The following is a 19,684-nucleotide window of genomic DNA, read 5'->3' on the forward strand; positions in this document are numbered from 1 at the left end:
ATTTTTAGGATCTCGAGCCACAGTTGTCAGCTGGTAACAGTGAGAACCTTAGGTACTCTTGTAATTTCGCTTCCCTCTCTCTCTCTCTCTCTCTCTCTCTCTCTCTCTCTCTCTCTCTCTCTCTCTCTCTCTCTCTCTCTCTCTCTATCACAACGATTACTCTCTTGAAAAGGTTTTCTAATATCTGTTATATTAGCAGTAGTGTTTTTGATATAATTATTATTAATATTATTATTATTATTATTATTATTATTATTATTATTATTATTATTATACATTTGTACAAAATAAGGATTGTGGTGGCCGATGCGATAACGTCCCTAACTGATGAACGCCAGAGTGCGGTTCGAGTCTCGCTCAAACTCGTTAGATTCTTTGTTCGCTGTAACCTCGGCCACTACAACCCTGGTGTTTCGTTATTTGGTTTATCATTAAGGTTCTAAATAAAAAAAGCGTGTTATGGAGAGTTAATTTAGTAATATCTTTAACAGAAGGTATTTTGTGTACATTGTCTCTTCAATTCTTTATTTAGCTTATCTTCAAGGTTTGAAATATTACAATTGTTAATAGAATCAGAACCTTAATTCTACCTCATTTTATGTATTTTTTCCATATTCGAACTTTAATGTATCACAAATGCCTCCCACATAGTTTTTAATTTTATATTCAATGTTTATGTTTGTTTTAACTACTTAACATGGAGCTACAAAGAGAATTAACTTTTAAATCAAGTTACTTTGAGCTTCATAGTAAATGAATTCAAGTTTGGAGTATAAAAAGTATTAAAGTAAAGCAAAACACCATTGACATCTCATCAAAATTAAAAAAAAAAAATAGATAGGTTTTTATTTTTTTATTCAATGTTTATGTTAGTTTAAACTACTCACTCAAAATGAAGCCTCAACGAAAATGAACTTTAAAATCAAGTTACTCTGAGCTTAATAGTAAGTGAATTCAAGTTTGGAGTATAAGAAGTATTGAAATAAAGCAAAAGGAAGTGTCATCTCATCCAAATTTTAAAGTATGGATCATGCAGTATACAATTTACTTGCTGAAGTCAAACAATTACTGAGTCGTGTAAACCTAATATACTTACTGGCTATGATAATTACCTTTGAGGCAATTTTTTCAAAAGATTTGATACGTCAGTTTAAAGGTCGCTACATTAAGGGGTCGGTTGCCTGATGTAACCTCTCTAATCCTCTTTCCCACCGTTATCCCTACATTAAGGGGTCGGTTGCCTGATGCGCCCTCTCCAATACCTTCTATCAAAGGCATCCTCTACCATCAACCTTCTTCTCTCCATATCAGCCTTCACTTTATCTTCTTTCCCACCGTTATCCCTACATTAAGGGGTTGGTTGCCTGATGTAACCTCTCTAATCCTCTTTCCCACCATCATCCCTACATTAAGGGGTCGGTTGCCTGATGCGCCCTCTCCAATACCTTCTATCAAAGGCATCCTCTACCATCAACCTTCTTCTCTCCATATCATCCTTCACTTTATCTTCTTTCCCACCGTTATCCCTACATTAAGGGGTCGGTTGCCTGATGTAACCTCTCTAATCAGCGCCGATGCCCCATCTCTTAAGCTAGGACCAGGGAGAGCCAGGCGATAGCTGCTGATGAATCAGCCGGTAGATCCATCAAGGTAATACCAGGGAGGACCAGGCAATGGCTGCTGATGAATCAGCCGGTAGATCCATCAAGATAATACCAGGGAGGACCAGGCGATAGCTGCTGATGAATCAGCTGGCAATCCCATCAAGCTAGGACCAGGGAGGGCCAGGCAAGGGCTGCTGATGAATCAGCTTGCCTGTTGCTATTTCCTCTTTATCTTTTTATTTCATGATGTGGTAGTGCTGAATAGCTTCCCTAACCCCAGCGCTGTCCTATATGACTGCAAATTCTGAAGTTGGTAGATAAGTAGAAGAGAATAAAAGGTAAAAAACAGTTAATAAAGGAAGATAGAAACTGTTATGAAGGAACAGAAACACCATTAATGATGCTGTAAGAAGGATGGTAGGCGTAGTAAACACTACAGAGATGATACAAGTGTCACGACTTAGATGGTGTTGGCACGTGTTGAGATAGAAACTGTTCACATGAAGGTACAGAAACACCATTGATGATGCAGAAAGATGGATGGCAGGCGTAGTAAAGATTACAGATGTGATGAGAATCTTAGGACTGAGATGGTGTTGGGACGTGTTGAGATAGAAACTGTTCACTCGAAGGAACAGAAACACCATTAATGATGGTGTTGCCATCCATTGCGTATGCATGGATGGGAGACAGTGAAGAGGTTCTTGTGAGGAACCTGTCAAAGGGTTAAAATCAATGAGGAGGCAGAGAATTAGATGGTGAGGTAAGGTGAAGGATGATATGGAGAGAAGAGGTTTGGTGCAAGTGGAGGCCTTTGATAGAAGGCATAAGACTAGGAACCCCTTAGTGTTGGGATAATGGTGGGAAAGAAAAAGAAACTAAAGGGGCACTCAGTAGAGCGTAGACCTCTACCACGGCAGCTTCATTTATCGACCTTTTCTTGACCATGACCTTGATTTTTGACTTAGGCCTTTCAAAATTGAATCACTTCCACGTCTCAACATTGAAATTAATCCCTGAAAGTTTCAGTACTGTGAGTAAAATTTTGGCCAGGAAGGTGTTCACACACAAACAAACGGGTGAAAGCATAAGCTCCTGCCAACTTCATTGGCGGAGATGATAATTAGAAAAGATCCACAGGCTCTTGATCACCATTAGGACCATAGCAATTTCTGGTGGGTATGGCTTTAGTTGGCTGGATGAACATGGAGAATTCGATCCAGTCGAAGTGTCCAAGTGTTGGGATCCAATCGTGATTTTCTGGTCCTCCCCTAGCACGTTCATCATTAGGACAGGTGGAGTACCACCAGCCACCCTTCAGTAGTTCAGCACAGTTTCCAGACTCTGAGGGAAAGTGTAACAAGAGTTGATTAGAGACGGTCCTTGGATGGATACTTCTCAAGTTAGCTTTGTCCTCAACTTAGGAAAATTCGACTTAGACAAACATTCTACTTATGAACATTCAAGAGATACAAACAAAAATCTGAGAAGTGATAAACAATCGAAATAAAAACTCTAAGAACAGTAGCAACAATAAATTAAATCTTTCATATATAAATTAGGAAAACTTGAAAAGAAAACAAGAGGAAGATGAATAAGATAGAACAGTGTGCCCGAGTGTACCCTCAAATAATGGAACTATTGAAGGCATCAGAGTGAGTGCATCTAACAACTGACCCCTTAATAAAAGGATAACGGTGGGAAAGAGGATTGGAGAGGGCACATTTGGCAACCAACCCCTTAATTTAGGGATAATGGTGGGAAAGAGGATTGGAGAGGGCACATCTGGCAACCGACCCCTTAATGTAGGTTTAACGGTAGGAAATAGGATTGGAGAGGGCACTTCTGGCAACCTCCCCCTTAATGTAGGGATAGCGGTGGGAAAGAGGATTGGAAAGGGCATATCTAGCAACCTCCCCCTTAATTTAGGGATAATGGTGGGAAAGAGGATTGGAGAGGGCACATCTGGCAACCGACCCCTTAATGTAGGTTTAACGGTAGGAAATAGGATTGGAGAGGGCACTTCTGGCAACCTCCCCCTTAATGTAGGGATAGCGGTGGGAAAGAGGATTGGAAAGGGCATATCTGGCAACCTCCCCCTTAATGTAAGGATAGCGGTGGGAAAGAGGATTGGAAAGGGCATATCTGGCAACCTCCCCCTTAATGTAGGGATAACGGTGGGAAAGAGGATTGGAAAGGGCATATCTGGCAACCTCCCCCTTAATGTAGGGATAACGGTGGGAAAGGTCATGATGCTTACATACATGCTTGATAGTTGTATACATACCCCATTCATCGTTGTCCTTGTCATGTGTACTGAATATCTGGTTGTTGTACTTGGAGAAAACGTCGCTCATGTCAGAACCATTACTCTTGAAATTCCCCACGTGTAACTTGTATCTGCGATGAAATTGAAAAAAAGACGTTAAACTTAAGGAATTTTTTTTTACAATTAGAATAAATCGAGAAAATGGAAGTTAGAAAAAAGGCAAAGTTTTTATTTTTTATATAGAAAATATTTATTTTAGTGTTACTGTTCTTAAAATATTCTATTTTTCCTTTTTTCCATCCCTCACTGAGCTATTTTCCCCGTGGGAGCTCCTGGGCTTAAAGCATCCTGCTTTTCCAACTAGGGCTGTAGCTTAGCAAGTAATAATGATAATAATGCCTTTATTGTATTTAGTGTTATCATTATTATATTGGAAATGAGCTACGATTTGCACAAAACAAAATAATTTAAAGATTCACCTAGCTGCAAAGTAAGATTTCACTCATTGGAAAATCTAATTAAAAAAAAATGACAATAAACAAACGGAGGATGAACATACAAAAAGCTCAAGGTTTAAAGGCCAATTATGAATGACAGAGGTAAGGGACAATGACATTGCCCTAGCTAGCAAGACAGTGCGCTAGAGACTGACCGTATATACATATGATCAGTGCTCAAGCCCCCTATCCACCCAAGCTAGGACCAGGGAAGGCCAGGCAATGGCTGCTGATGACTCTGCAGGTACACCTATAGGCTCCCCCAATTCCTCATTTCTTAGCTCACAAGAATGGTGAGGTTGCAGACACTACAAGAAATTATAGAGTTAGAGCGGGACTCGGTCTCCCGTCCGACTATGGCGGGACTCAATCTCCTGTCCGACATTCACGGGACTCGATCTCCCATCCGGCGATTGCATGACTGTATCTCTCGTCCTACGATTGTGGGACTCGATCTCCCATCTGGCGATCGTGGGACTTGATCTCCCGTCTGGCAATCGTGGGACTCGATCTCTCGTCCAGCAATTTTGGGATTCGATCTCTCGTCCGGCGATTTTGGGACTCGATCTCTTGTCCGGTGATTGTGGGACCCGACCTCCCATCTGGCCATCATGGGACTCAATCTCCCGTCTGGCGTTCGCAGGACTCAATCTCCCATCCGGCGATTGTGGGACTCAATCTCTCATCTGGCGATCGTGGGACTCGATCTCTTGTCCGGCAATTTTGGGACTCGATCTCTTGTCCGGCAATTTTTTGGACTCGATCTCTTGTCTGGCGATTGTGGGACTCGATCTCCCATCTGGTGATCGTGGGACTCTATCTCCCGTCTGGTGATTGCGGGATTCGATCTCCCGTCTGGTGATCGAGGGACTCGATCTCTTGTCCGGCGATAGCGGAACTCGATTTCTTGTCCGGCGAATTTGGGACTCGATCTCTCTTCTGGCAATTGTGGGACTTGATCTCTCATCTGGCAATCGTGGGACTCGATCTCCCGTCTGGCAATCGTGGGACTCAATCTCTCCTCAGGCGATTGTGGGACTCATATCCCGTCCGGTGACAGCCAAGCAGGAATGATACCAATAGGTTACTGCAATACAAGTCACAAAGCTAAGGCAATGGTGGCTGGTGCCTCAAAGTAGTATTACATCTCGTCTCTTTCTGTAAGTGTAGTGGATTTTGGGGAATTGGACTGACTGACGAACTCTCAGATAAGCTGAATGATACTCCCAAATGAGCGGGTCCATGCCAGTTTTCAAGTCCTTTTGAAAGAAAAGGTTGGGATGGAAAGTTACATCCATAATGGGGAAATGTCCAGGACCATTAACTAAACATAAATAAATAACATCGGGAAACATCAGAGTGTGAAATCTGTTATTCAGTAATTTGTAGTTGTTCTTTCTTCATATCCTACTGCTGAAAGAGTAGAATCTTTACTGTACTACACTGTTTTATCTCAAGTAAGTACCGTGCTAGGCAGTAAATCTTAGCAGCAATCCATATTTGCCAACGGTTATATAAGTGGATGAGAAACTTAGTGGAGAAACGAGTATTTTGGTTTTGGAGGAAAGGCCCCACTAAATCTTGATGAAGTCACTGGCATTAGGGTGATGGATTAGGTTTAAGGGGATAGACAAACTGTCGCGGTAGCTTCTACTCCTGATGCGTGGCGGGTGATCTTGCTGGAATTAGTATGTTCTGGCAGGTGTCACTTACTTTAGTTAGATAGGCACTGCACATCACAAGGAGCTGGTTATCCTTTGATGAATTTAGCCAATGAATCCTCTATGTTTATTTGAGGCCCTTTGCGTCAATAGGCGTCGGAGGAGATGATGATGATGATTGATGAAAGACAGGAAAACAATAAAGACCCAGGTCACTGTAGCCATTAATTAGGAGTCTTTGCAGAGTTCTTCAGCCCCTAGCTTGACTTGATTTGTATTTGTTTACATAACATCCATTCCCAATGTCTTTCTTCTTTCTTACTGCCCAACCTCTTCAAACCTTTATTTCACAGTGCAACCACCGATTTTTTTCAGTTACACTTGGCGCTGAATGGTCTCACGGAGCTCAGCACCCAATTGTCTACTACTGAGTTTTCCCAATCACACTTGGCGCTGAATGGTCTCACGTAGCTCAGCGCCCAATCGTCTATGGCTGAGTTTTTCCAGTTACGCTTGGCGCTGAATAGTCTCACGGGGCTCAACGCCCAATCATCTACTACTGAGTTTTCCCAGTTACACATGGCTCTGAATGGTCTCACGGAGCTCAGCGCTCAATCGTCTACTACAGAGTTTTCCCAGTTGTACTTGGCACTGTATGGTCTCACGGTGCTCAGTGCCCAATCATCTACAACTGAGTTTTTCCAGTTACATTTGGCTCTGAATGGTTTCACGGAGCTCAGCGGCCAATTGTCCCCTGCTGATCACTTAAGACACTATGCATGAGATCAAGTATTCCAAAATGTAAGTTGCCCTGAAAGGGCCTTCTTTAAGAAATCAAACACCGAACCAATAGTTTGAATTTATCAAATCCACTTTCAATGTTGTCTTGGAAGAATCCAGTTCTAGGTTAAGGATGTATTGTAAATAATTATATACCTACTTATACTGTTGTTCTTATAGAAAAAACCCTTAAACATTAAACTCACCCAGCTTCCTCCCCTTCGACCCAGAAAGAATGCCATTCTCCAGATTGGGTTCTTTCCTTTGATTTAGCCTCGACCATCAGCCTGTATTCTCCATACTTGTGTAGAGCTGCTAGACTCTCCATACCTGACAATAAAACCATAATTGTGTTTTTCATTCAGTTGCATTTCATGCAGGTTCCCCCAAACTTTGCATCATGCATGGATTTGGTAGCAGTTCAAGAAAAGTAAATGTCTTTTTATTGATGTAATGATAAAGTGATAATTGTTGCTGAAATGTATAAGTAATATAGTAGGCTAGTTATAGAAATATAACAATAATAGGTAGATCTAAATTTATCAACTGTATTTATCAAATGGAGTAGTATTACTTTATATCCAACAGGTGTTAAAATTCTTATTTGCTACCTTACAAAAGAATTAGACTACTTAAGATCTAAAGAGTCAAAACAAGGAAAAATGCATTTTGGGCCTTATTGTCCATGAGCTCCAATGTTAAGTAAAGGAGTCTTGGACAAAAGCTAAACTAGTCAGTTTATCTTCAGGAAAACAGGAGTGAGGTGGATGGCGCTACTTATTGTCAAACACAATCTGCTTTGAACAAAGTCGCAACTGTTACGTCTACACCAAACAGTGTAGAATTGGGGATAGCCCACCACTTATAGTTTTAGAGTTGCACAAGAAAGAGTAGTTTTGAATAGTATTAGTTTTTCGCCTCTAAATTGAAGCTAATGATATTATTATTATTATTATTATTATTATTAATATTATCATTATTATTATTATTAATTGCTAAGCTACAACCCTAGTAGGAAAAGCAGAATTCTCTGAGCCCCGGGTCTCCAACAGGGAAAATAGCCCAGTAAGGAAAGGGAACAAGAAAAAAATAAATATTTTAAGATTAATATTTTAGATAGAATAGTGTGCCCGAATGTACCCTCAAGCAAGAGGACTCTAACCCAAGATAGTGGAAGACCATGGTACAGAGGCTATGGCACTACCCAAGACTAGAGAACAATGGTTTGATTTTGGAGTGTCCTTCTCCTAGAAGAGCTGCTTAGCATAGCTAAAGAGTCTCTTCTACCCTTACCAAAGGGAAAGTAGCCACTGAACAATTACAGTACAGTAGTTAACCCCTTTGGTGAAGAAGAATTGTTTGGTAATCTCAATGTTGTCAGGTGTATGAGGACAGAGGAGAATCTGTAAAGAATATGCCAGACTATTGGGTGTATGTGTAGAAAAAAGGAAATTGAACCGTAATCAGAGAGAAGAATCCAATGTAGTACTGACTGGCTAGTCAAAGGACCCCCATAACACTAGCGGTTGTATATTTGTCTCTATTACCTTTGCCCATTATTATTTTTCACTATATATCACTTGGATATGGAAAGATGATTCATTTTAAATTGTAAACCCAAAATCTCACCAATCCAAAAGTGGTTCGTTCCTTCAAAGCCATTTTTATAGTCATCCCAAGATCTCTCGAAGGATTCTTGACCATCTTGTTCATTTCGGTAGAATATCCGTAGCTTGCTTGTTGTCTTGTTAACACCCTCACAGTGTACAGTCTTTTTGTTAGCGCAGCTTAGAAAGAAGAAGAGAACTTGATGGTTAAGTGCTAACTTTGCTAATGTTTTTATTGCCTATGATATTTGTGATAAGTTAAACCTGCTCTGTTCCATTTAAAATTCTCAAACAGTTTTATTAAGTATATCTTTTTACCTTACTTTTTGTATGAGAATGTACAAGTAGACAAAAAAAATCCTGGCACATCTCGTTCTGAGGAAAGTGAGCCTGTGTGGCAAGTATCCAAACAGATGGTAGGGAAAGATGGGAGATTTGGTGGGCGGGGCTAAACACAGGAACAAGCCGCGCAGTAAGGAAGCAACTCTGTGCACTTCCTCATAGCAAGGTATGCCTAAAATCTCAAAATCAATCTATCAATCATATGTCTGATTGAACATCATTTAAATGTCATAATTTTTCAAGGTTATTTTTTAAAACTGATTGATTATCTTAAAGATGATACTTTTTCTGTAAGCTGAATTGAAACACAGTGCCAAGAAGCATGATATTGTCATTTAAACTAATTATTAAAAACCCTCTGAATCTGACGAACATTTCTTATTTAAAGACCCATTGTGATTTTGATGACATGTTTGGCTAGGGCATAATAAGTTATCTGGAGTAATTTAGCATTTGTGATTTTGATGACATGTTTGGCTAGGGCATAATAAGTTATCTGGAGTAATTTAGCATTTGTGATTTTGAGGACATGTTTGGCTCGGGCATAATAAGTTATCTGGTGTAATTTAGCATTTGTGATTTTGATGACATGTTTAGCTAGGGCATAATAAGTTATCTGGTGTAATTTAGCATTTGTGATTTTGATGACATGTTTGGCTAGGGCATAATAAGTTATCTGGTGTAATTTAGCATTTGTGATTTTGATGACATGTTTGGCTAGGGCATAATAAGTTATCTGGTGTAATTTAGCATTTGTGATTTTGATGACATGTTTGGCTTGGGCATAATAAGTTATCTGGAGTAATTTAGCATTTGTGATTTTGATGACATGTTTGGCTCGGGCATAATAAGTTATCTAGAGTAATTTAGCATTTGTGATTTTGAGGACATGTTTGGCTCGGGCATAATAAGTTATCTTGAGTAATTTAGCATTTGTGATTTTGAGGACATGTTTGGCTCGGGCATAATAAGTTATCTTGAGTAATTTAGCATTTGTGATTTTGATGACATGTTTGGCTAGGGCATAATAAGTTATCTGGAGTAATTTAACAATTGCGATTTTGATGACATGTTTAGCTCGGGCATAATAAGTTATCTGGAGTAATTTAACAATTGTGATTTTGAGGACATGTTTAGCTAGGGCATAATAAGTTATCTGGAGTCATTTCCCAAGTACAATTTACACTTTCATGAAGATATTACCTCGGGTAGATATCGATTTGGCCGTTAACATCATCTGGGCAGTAAACAAGCCTGGAAGAAAGGGAATATGTAATTAGGTAGAGTTGTGGTTTAAAAGAAAAATTAATCCTTATTTCAGACAAGCTAATGTACTTTCACACTCCTTTTTGTAACTTGTTCATTAATACAGAATAAAATTCACTACATACGGTTGTTATGTGTTAAAAAAAGATTATATAATTACGCCAAGCTGTTAGTCATTAATCTATCTTAATTTTTCTCAGTGTAGTTGACTTTACAAATTGGGCACTGTAAAAAGTAGATTGTACCAAAAAAATTTTTCTTCACGCGAGTAATTGTTTACTTGTATAATAGCGTGCCCATACTGTCAAAAACGGCTGTAATGTAAGAAAAGTTTGATACTGCAATTCTTGACCATAGTGATGCTTCATCATCATCATCATCATCATCTCCTCCCACGCCTATTGACGCAAAGGGCCTCGGTTAGATTTCGCCAGTCGTCTCTATCTGGATTCTTTCGATCAATACCTCTCTATTCATCATCTACTTCATGCTTCATAGTCTTTAGCAATATAGGGCTGGGTCTTCCAACTCTTATAGTTCCTTGTGGAGCTCAATCAAATGTATGGTGAACTAATCTCTCTTGGGGAATGCATAGAGCATGCCCAAACCGTCTGCATCTACCCCTCACCATGATCTCATCCACACATAGCACCCGAGCAATTTCTCCACTTCCAAATCCTGTCCCGCCACCCAACTCCCAATACTCTTCTGAGGGCTTTGTTCTCAAATCTACAAAATTTGTTGGTTATTGTTTCATTGTCATACCACGACTCATGTCCATACAGAAACACCGATCTCATTAAACTGATATATAGCTGCATTTTATATGTAATTTCAGGCGATTTGATTTCTAGACTTTACTTAATCTAACCATAGTCTGATTTGCATTTGTCAGTCTCATTAAACTCAAATTCTAGAGATCAGTATTAGAAATCATAATTCCTAAATATTTAAATGATTCCACCTCATTAATCCTTTCTCCTTCCAGTGATATTTCATCTTCCATTGCATATTCAGTTCTCATCATCTCTTTTATTTTTCTTGATCCCAACCTCATGTGACATTTCATGCATTCTGGCAAGCAAGCTCTGCAAGTCCTTTGGTGCTCCACTAATAAGGGCAGCCTCACTGTTCCCCAACTCTAGGTGCCAATATACCTTCATTCTGCAAAATTACCAAGTGCCCAAGGCCATGAAATGGGGAACTTGAACTAGACTGGATTGTATGTCTAAATTTGGAGTTTATCTTCCAATGACTATCGTTTTTATGTAAAGGAGGGTCAGAATTATGACTAATCTTATGCAAGTGCATAATGAACTGATTGATCGATGGTGCTAGAGATTAATATCTAGATCGGGAATAAGAAATTCAGTAGCCCGAAAGTTCCTGTCTAATAAATCAAGAGGAGATTCAACAGCTGAAGACCAGACAGGAGAAGAATACTCGAAACCGGTAGTAGGTTAGCCAGGGCACTAGCCATCCGTTGAGATACTACCACTAGAGAGTTATTGGGTCTTTTGACTGACGAGACAGCAGTACATTGGATCCTTCTCTCTGGTTACGGGCCATTTTCCCTTTCCCTACACACACACACACCGAATAGTGCGTTACTTAGGGAAGAATATATGTATGCGAAGCCTAATTTATATTTGTTATCCTTGATTCTTTCTTTATTCCATTGCTTTTATTCTATTCTGGAACAGATTGCTTTTTACTCAGAGACCAAGGAGGGCCAGGCAATGGCTGCTGATGACTCAGCAGTTATACCTATAGGCTCCCCCAATCCTTCCATCCTTAGCTCACAAGGATGGTGAAGTTGCACAGACCAAAGGAAGTAACAAATTTGAGTGGGACTCGAATCCCAGTCTGGCGATCACCAGGCAGAGATGTTACCACCTCGGCCAATAAGTTTTTGAAATGTATTTCCACATGGCCAGTGTAAGAACTCATGTTCATTATATATGATAGTTGTAAGAAAGGGGTATGGAAAGAGCTTGAACACACTAGCTGGATTATGCCTGGTTCGTGTAAAAGCGAAGGCGAGAAATTTCGGAGGGTTTTAAAGGTTTAAATGTCGTTCATGAATGGTAGAAGCAAAGGATAGTGGCAATGCCCTAGAGGCTGATCATATATGCATATGATCAGTGCTAAAACCCCCTGTACCGCATGTGTTTCATACACACTCATATACTGTAATGTTATTGTTTTTTTATCTCTCGCTCTTCCCCGCACGGATAATAGAATTTTGTTTAAGCTTGCTATCTCATGTTTTATACTGTGAATTTTATGTCATTCTTACTCTCAACTGACTGAATAAAATCTCGTTGTCTTATTGAATAAACCTCACTTGCCATCACCTAGCATCTCCGTTAACATCTAGCAACCTTACTTGTTTTTTTCTCTCTCTCTCTTCGCTGCACTGATAATAGAAACTGGTTTAAGCTTGCTATGTCCTGTTTTATACTGTGAATTTTATGTCAGTCTTGCTCTCAACTTTCTGTATAAAAGTTCGTTGTCTCGTTGAATAAACCTCACTTGCATTCATTTCTCCTCTCCGTTAACACCTAAAAACCATGTTGCACAACCAGCTCCAGTCAAGCTAGGACCAGGGGGGGGGGGGGGGTCAGGCAATGTTAGCCGATGACCTAGCAGGTAGACCTATAGGCTCCCATAAAACTCCCATCCGTAGCTCAAAAGGATGGTGAGGTTGTAGACACTACAAGAAACTATCGATCATGAGCCCTTCTCGAACCCTATTTCAGCAGATCGCCAGGCAAGGATGTTTTGATTCGACTGTCCTTGACTTTTGCTATCCTGAAATATACATTAGGCTGAAGATGACCATAAGGTGTATAAAACAAAAAATATATGATTGAATTCTTATATAACTAGAGGGGCACTCAGTATAGCACAGAATTCCCCCTCGGTAACTTGTTTTTCGACCTTTTGCTCGACCTTGACCGTGATGGATATTGTTTCTACTCATTTACCATTATCAGAAGGTTTCCGCTCCTCCATACCCCTCAGTGAGGAAAACTAGATTTTACTGCAGAAACTTTCTGACCTAGCCTAGCCTAACCTAGCCTAGCCTAACCTAACCTAGCCTAGCCTAGCCTAGCCTAACCTAACCTAACCTAACCTAACCTAACCTAACCTAGCCTAGCCTAGCCTAACCTAACCTAGCCTAGCCTAGCCTAGCCTAGCCTAGCCTAGCCTAGCCTAACCTAACCTAACCTAACCTAACCTAACCTAACCTAGCCTAGCCTAGCCTAACCTAACCTAACCTAGCCTAGCCTAGCCTAACCTAACCTAACCTAACCTAACCTAGCCTAACCTAAGCTAACCTAACCTAACCTAACAAGTAGGTGCCATATTGAGTGCCTTGGTTTATTTTATGTAATTATCTAACCTATTATACAGATATTACGATGTTTATATCAGTGTTTCACCGTTTAATGGTTTTATAATCTCTCATTTACGCTTACCTTTCTGTTGGTTTTCCTTGAATAAGTCTCCTTACGCCATTCAAGATCTGCGTAGTGGCCATGAACAGTTTTTCTGTTGAATAGATAAAGACAGATGAAAGTTCAATATAAAAAGTATATATATATATATATATATATATATATATATATATATATATATATATATATATATATATATATATATATATATATAGATGCCTGAAAATTATCATGTCACCATGCACCTTCAGTATGTGTAGAAACTACATGCACATTATATATGTATATATATATATATATATATATATATATATATATATATATATATATATATATATATATATATATATGTGTGTGGTTGTGTGTGTGTGTGTGTGTGTGTTTGTATATATATATATATATATATATATATATATATATATATGTGTGTGTGTGTGTGTGTGTGTGTGTGTGTGTTTTTCTTATAAATTACGAAACCAGTTTGAATTTTTAAATAAAGATTCTAAAAAGGAACAAGAATCTTGCATAACTTTTTTTTAAATATCCAACCCCTTAGAATAAATACCTTGCATGACATGACATTGACTGACTAAATCTATTGAGGATTCATTGGCTAGATTCATCAAAGGATAGCTAGTTCCTTGTGATGCTTAATAAAATCTAACTAAGATGGATTAGTAAAAGAAATCATTTGTGGCTTTAAATGAAATAATATCTGAAAGTATATGTTTAAATGAGTTAATCCCCCGATAGAAAAATATATTTCGTTGTATATATTTTATCCTGTGTGGTCTACTGAACTTTCAATCGGTTGCTTATTACGTCTAATGAAGAAATGCTGTACATATATATGTGTGGCTTATAACATTTGATGCTTGGCACATACCTTCAATGCTCGTTCTTGTGTTGCACGGTATCCACATCTCAACTTTTTCCGGACCTGTGAAAAATGAGCGAAAATTAAGCCGGGTTATTTTCTTCAAACAGTTCTTAAAAGGGACAAAATTTGTCTTAAATTATATATCGGATGGGGTCAGATTCAATGCTATTATTATTATTATTATTATTATTAATATTGCTCTTATTATTATTATTATTATTATTATTATTATTATTATTATTATTATCAATATTGATATTACATGTATTATAATTATTAATATTATTATTATTATTATTGTTAATTATTATTATTATTATTTTTATTATTATTATTATTGCTAGCTAAGCCATAACCTTAGTTGGAAAAGCAGGATGCTATAAACCCAAGTACTCCAAAAGAGAAAACGAAATAAAGAAATAAATAAACTGCAAGGGAAGTGATGAACAATATAAAATATTTTAAGAACCGTAATAACATTAAAATAGATTTTTCATACACAAACTATAAAAACTTTAACAAAACAAGAGGAAGAAAAATAAGACAGAAAAGTGTTCCGAGTGTACCTTCAAGTAAGAGAACCCTACTCCAAGACAGTGGAATGCCATGGTACGGAGTCTATGGCACTACCCAAGACTAGAGAACAATGGTTTGATTTTGGAGTGTCCTTCTCCTAGAGGAGCAGCTTACCATAGCTAAAGAGCCTCTTCTACACTCTTCTACTATCTGGATTGAGTCTATAAAGAAACATATGTTTTACGGATCAGATTTATATTTATGTATATCATAGACTTCTATCTCTTGATTTGTTTTTTTTATCCTTTATATTTACCATAATTTTTTTTTTTAGCAATATATTTTTATTCAGCAAATTTAATTGGGCTCTGTAAGAGTTGAGCTTGTCTCATTGGACTGGTTAATCTCATTTTAATAATGAAAATAATAATGATAATAATAACAATGATGATGATAACAACGATAACGATAATAATAATGACAACAACAACAACGACAACGACAATGTTAACAGAAACCATAATGATTATGACAACACCAACGACAACTATAACGATAATGATAATAATGACCGACAGCGATGAAGATAACAATAATGATAATGACAACGATAACCATAATGAAAATAATAATGACAACGATAACCATAACGAAAATAATAATGACAACGATAACGACAATAATTACGATAAAGATAATAATAATGACAACAACGACGGTAACGATAACGATAATAATACTGTAATGACGAAAACGATAACGATAATAATAATGACAACGATAACGACAACAATAACAATAACAATAAAGATAATAATAATGACAATGACAACAACAACGATAACGATAATAATAATGACCAATAGCGATAATAATAATGACGACAACGATAACGATAATAATAATGACAGCGACAACGATAACAATAATAATAATAGAAATGACGACAATGATAACGATAATAATAATGACAACGACAACGATAACAATAATGACAATGGTAACGATAATAATGACAACGACAACAATAATAATGACAACAACGATAATAATAACGACAATGACAACGACAACAATAACGACAACGACAACAATAATGATATTGACAATGACAACGACAATGATAACAATAATAATAATGACAGCAACGATAACGATAATGATAATAATAATGACAATGATAACGACAACTATGACGACGACGATAGCGGTAATAAAAATGACGATGACAACGATAACGATAACGACAACAATAATAATATTGACAACGACAACGATACCAATAATAATAATGACAACAATAACGACAACGATGACGACGATAACGAAGTCACCCTATATACACCAGGCTCAACAGAGCAATTATTTTTCTTTCCATCTCTCTGGCACTGACACATGGATATGTTTGTTGCTTAACTTCATAAATGTATTTAGTTTATGGTTGCAATTCTTCCTACTATATATAATTGATTAGCCTTTAAAGGTTTATTATTATTATTATTATTTTTATTATCATTATTACTTGCTAAGCTTTACCCCTAGTTGAAAAAGGATACTATAAGCTCAGGGGCTCCAACAGGGAAAAATAGCCCTGTGAGGAAAAGAAACAAGGAAAAATTGAAATATTTCAAGAACAGTAACATTAAAATAAATATCTCCTTTATAATCTAAAAAACCCTCAACAATACAAAAGGAAGAGAAATAAATTAGAATAGTGTGCCCAAGTGTACCCTAAAGCAAGAGAACTCTAACCCAAACCTGTGGAAGACCTTGGTACAGAAGCTATGGCACTACTCACGACTAGTAAACAATGGTTTGATTTTGGAGTGTCCTTCTCCCAGAAAAGTTGCTTACAATAGCTAAAGAGTCTCTTCTACCATTACCAAGAGGAAAGTAGCCACTGAACAATTACAGTGCAGTGGTTAACCCCTTGAGTGAAGAAGAATTGTTTGGTAATCTCTGTGTTGTAAGGTGTTTGAGGACAGAGGAGAATATGTAAAGAATAGGCCAGACTATTTGGTGTATGTGTAGGCAAAGGGAAAGTGAACCAGAGAGAAGGATCAAATGTAGTACTGCTAAATCAGTGAATACATGATGGAAATATTTTCGTATTATTTAAGAAAGTTGGTATAGTATATTTATCCAAGCTTATTCTGTTTCTACATTTGAACCAGTAACTTTTGCCATGCAAAAAATAAACCTCAACTTACCATCGCAGTGGTACGAGTATCTTCCGGAACAGACACTAAGCATGAAACAAAGAAGAAATGATTTCGTTAACCAGGACTGTTCCATCTTGGTCTCTGATGTTTCCTGAGATGCCCAATAGAGGGTGCTGACTGTTGTGCTCTCTTCTGTGCCAGATCAAACAATGACAGTCTGTTCTGAAAATGATATAGCTTAAGTTCAATTGTCCTGAAGCTATGTGACTCATTAGATTCTCTTAGACAATACTAAATATATCAAATTTGAGATCAAATTCTATATTTGTTGTTTTAATTGCATTCTGTGATTATCAAGATATCGTTAATTGCTTAGTATTTTCATTTTGAGTTTTTGTTTTTGGAAATGTACGTTTTTTTCTTGAATGATTTAAAAATATAAGTTGCACGAAACTATAAAAAACATATACGAAATTCTATGAAATAAAAACCAAAAAAATATCCCAGAAGTAAAACTTTTTCTTATTAATTTTTTTTTTGAGATTTCTCCTTGTTCCTTTATTATACAGATTATTGTACTTACATCTTAAGTAAATTCTTGGCTTAAAATGTCAAGTTTTATCTGCAAAAACTTATCAAAATGCTTTTTTTAATATATATAAAAAGCTGAATATTTTTTTTTTTAACATTGTAGAAGTTTTGGAAATTGACAATTTCGTTTTAAGCGTACATGATTTGTAAAGTTGCAAGAGAGACTGGCTTTAATTGAAGGGTCTGGAAATCTATTAAAAAAAGAAAAAAAAAATGTTTTGCCTGCGTTGCTGCTTCATATAGTTTATAGAAAAAAAAGGTTCAATGGCAAAGGGAGGTAATATTATTATTATTATTATTATTATTATTATTATTATTATTATTATTATTATCACTAGCTAAGCTTCAACCCTAGTTGGAAAAGCAAGATGCTATAAGCCCAGAGGCTCCAATAGGGAAAAATAACCCAGTGAGGAAAGGAAATAAGGAAATATATAAACGATATAAGGAAAAATTAACAATAAAATATTTCAAAAACAGTAACAACATTAAAGCTGATATTTCATAGATAAACTATTAAAAGACTTATTTCAACCTGTTCAAGATAAAGACATTTGCTGCAAGTTTGAACTTTTGAAGTTCTACTGATTCAACAACCCGATTAGCAAGATCATACCAATTGGTCACACTTGGAATAAAACTTCTAGAATACTGTGAACTATTGAGCCTCATGGTGGAGAAGGCCTGGCTTAGCTAATGATAATAATAATAGTAATAATAATAATAATAATCAATCATTTTTATTTGTTCTGGCTATAATTATAGACATTGCCAATCTTACTGAAAGTGACTACAATTAGGTTTTAGTGAAATAAACTAAAAAAAAAAGCTGTTTGAATAAGGAAAAGTTTTTAGCGAAGTCCATTTTGTTGGACAAGCTACATTTTCCTCATGGTGAATATTTGCTTATTAGAAAAGTATTTGAAAACTATAGAGCAAAATCTAAAGAATTTCACTTAAGAAAACATTCGATGTAAAAGATGTAAAACTAATATATTATGTTTTAGTGTACATCTGATCGCATAAGTATTGGTGCAAATTGGGTGTAGTGTGTACTGAGAGTTCATATATGTACTTTCACTGTGTTAATAGAGTTCTCTTACTTTAGGGTACAATCAGGCACACCATTTAAAAGGTTTCAAGGCCGCTCATGAATGGTAGAGGCTAGGGACAGTGACACTGCCCTATCAAGCAGTACAATGCCCTAGAGACTGCCCATATATATATGTGATCAGCGCCCAAACCACCTCTCCACCCAAGCTAAGACCAAGGAGGGCCAAGCAATGGCTGCTGGTGACTCAGCAGATAGACCTATAGGCTCCCCTAAACCCCTTATCCTTAGCTTACAAGGATGGTGAGGTTACAGCGACCAAAGAAACTAACAAGTTTGAGCGGGATTCGAACCCCAGTCTGGCGATCACCAGTCAGGGATGTCACCACATCGGCCACCACAAATCTGCGTCTTTATTTTATTGCCTCATTTTGCTATTTTCCCTGTTGGAACCCTTGGGCTTATAACCTCCTGCTTAAAATATAAAATAATGTAAATTACTATAATCAGCTTTATACTGTTTTATGATAGTTCCGATTGATTGGCTACTCAGGTAGTTATAATGCGTTTGTTATTAATAACTGTTATTTTTTCTGTTAGTTACAATTGTAACAATTATGGGTACATTAGTGACATCCGGTTGAACGCCTAACAACAGTGAGATGAATCTCTCTCTCTCTCTCTCTCTCTCTCTCTCTCTCTCTCTATATATATATATATATATATATCTATATATATGTATATTTATATATATATATATATATATATATATATATATATATATATATATATATATATATATAGGTGTGTGTGTGTATATATATATATATATATAAATATATATATATATATATATATATATATATATATATATATATATATATATATATATATATATCTATCTATATATCTATATCTTCTCGGCCACGCATAGAGGCATAGCCAGACGTATAACTACTTGGTTTCTCCCAGTCCCTCTGGTAGGTGGGGAGGG

At 37.0% G+C, this 19,684-nt stretch overlaps 1 protein-coding gene across 2 annotated transcripts; it reads right to left on the minus strand.

Annotated features, from left to right (window-relative positions):
• Positions 1-448: 448 nt before the first annotated feature.
• Positions 449-17,256, minus strand: LOC137629599 (ficolin-1-like). 2 transcript variants are annotated; one of them, XR_011041548.1, is made up of 9 exons: positions 17,097-17,256; positions 14,377-14,430; positions 13,512-13,584; positions 9,964-10,014; positions 8,441-8,598; positions 7,018-7,141; positions 3,892-4,004; positions 1,558-2,948; positions 449-1,191 (listed from the first exon to the last, which is right to left on the minus strand). XR_011041548.1 is itself a non-coding variant. In XM_068361074.1 (8 exons), exons 1-8 carry the CDS (start codon positions 17,179-17,181, stop codon positions 2,728-2,730), a joined length of 879 nt encoding a protein of 292 aa, XP_068217175.1. In that variant the 5' UTR covers positions 17,182-17,256; the 3' UTR covers positions 449-2,727. The 2 variants fall into 2 exon arrangements, 1 of the variants encoding a protein (XP_068217175.1); XM_068361074.1 differs by having other exon boundaries at positions 449-2,948.
• Positions 17,257-19,684: the final 2,428 nt, after the last annotated feature.

This window comes from Palaemon carinicauda, chromosome 2, assembly GCF_036898095.1.
Source record: "Palaemon carinicauda isolate YSFRI2023 chromosome 2, ASM3689809v2, whole genome shotgun sequence".
NCBI lineage: Eukaryota > Metazoa > Arthropoda > Malacostraca > Decapoda > Palaemonidae > Palaemon > Palaemon carinicauda.

Bases quoted from the DNA above. Each gene is read 5' to 3' on its own strand.
- LOC137629599 (XM_068361074.1), bottom strand. From the start codon at position 17,181: ATGGAACAGTCCTGGTTAACGAAATCATTTCTTCTTTGTTTCATGCTT. The intron at 13,585-14,376 runs GTATGTGCCAAG...TCTATTCAACAG, and splicing joins CACAAGAACGAGCATTGAAG to AAAAACTGTTCATGGCCACT. The intron at 10,015-13,511 runs GTAAGCGTAAAT...CCTTTCTTCCAG, and splicing joins CAAGGAAAACCAACAGAAAG to GCTTGTTTACTGCCCAGATG.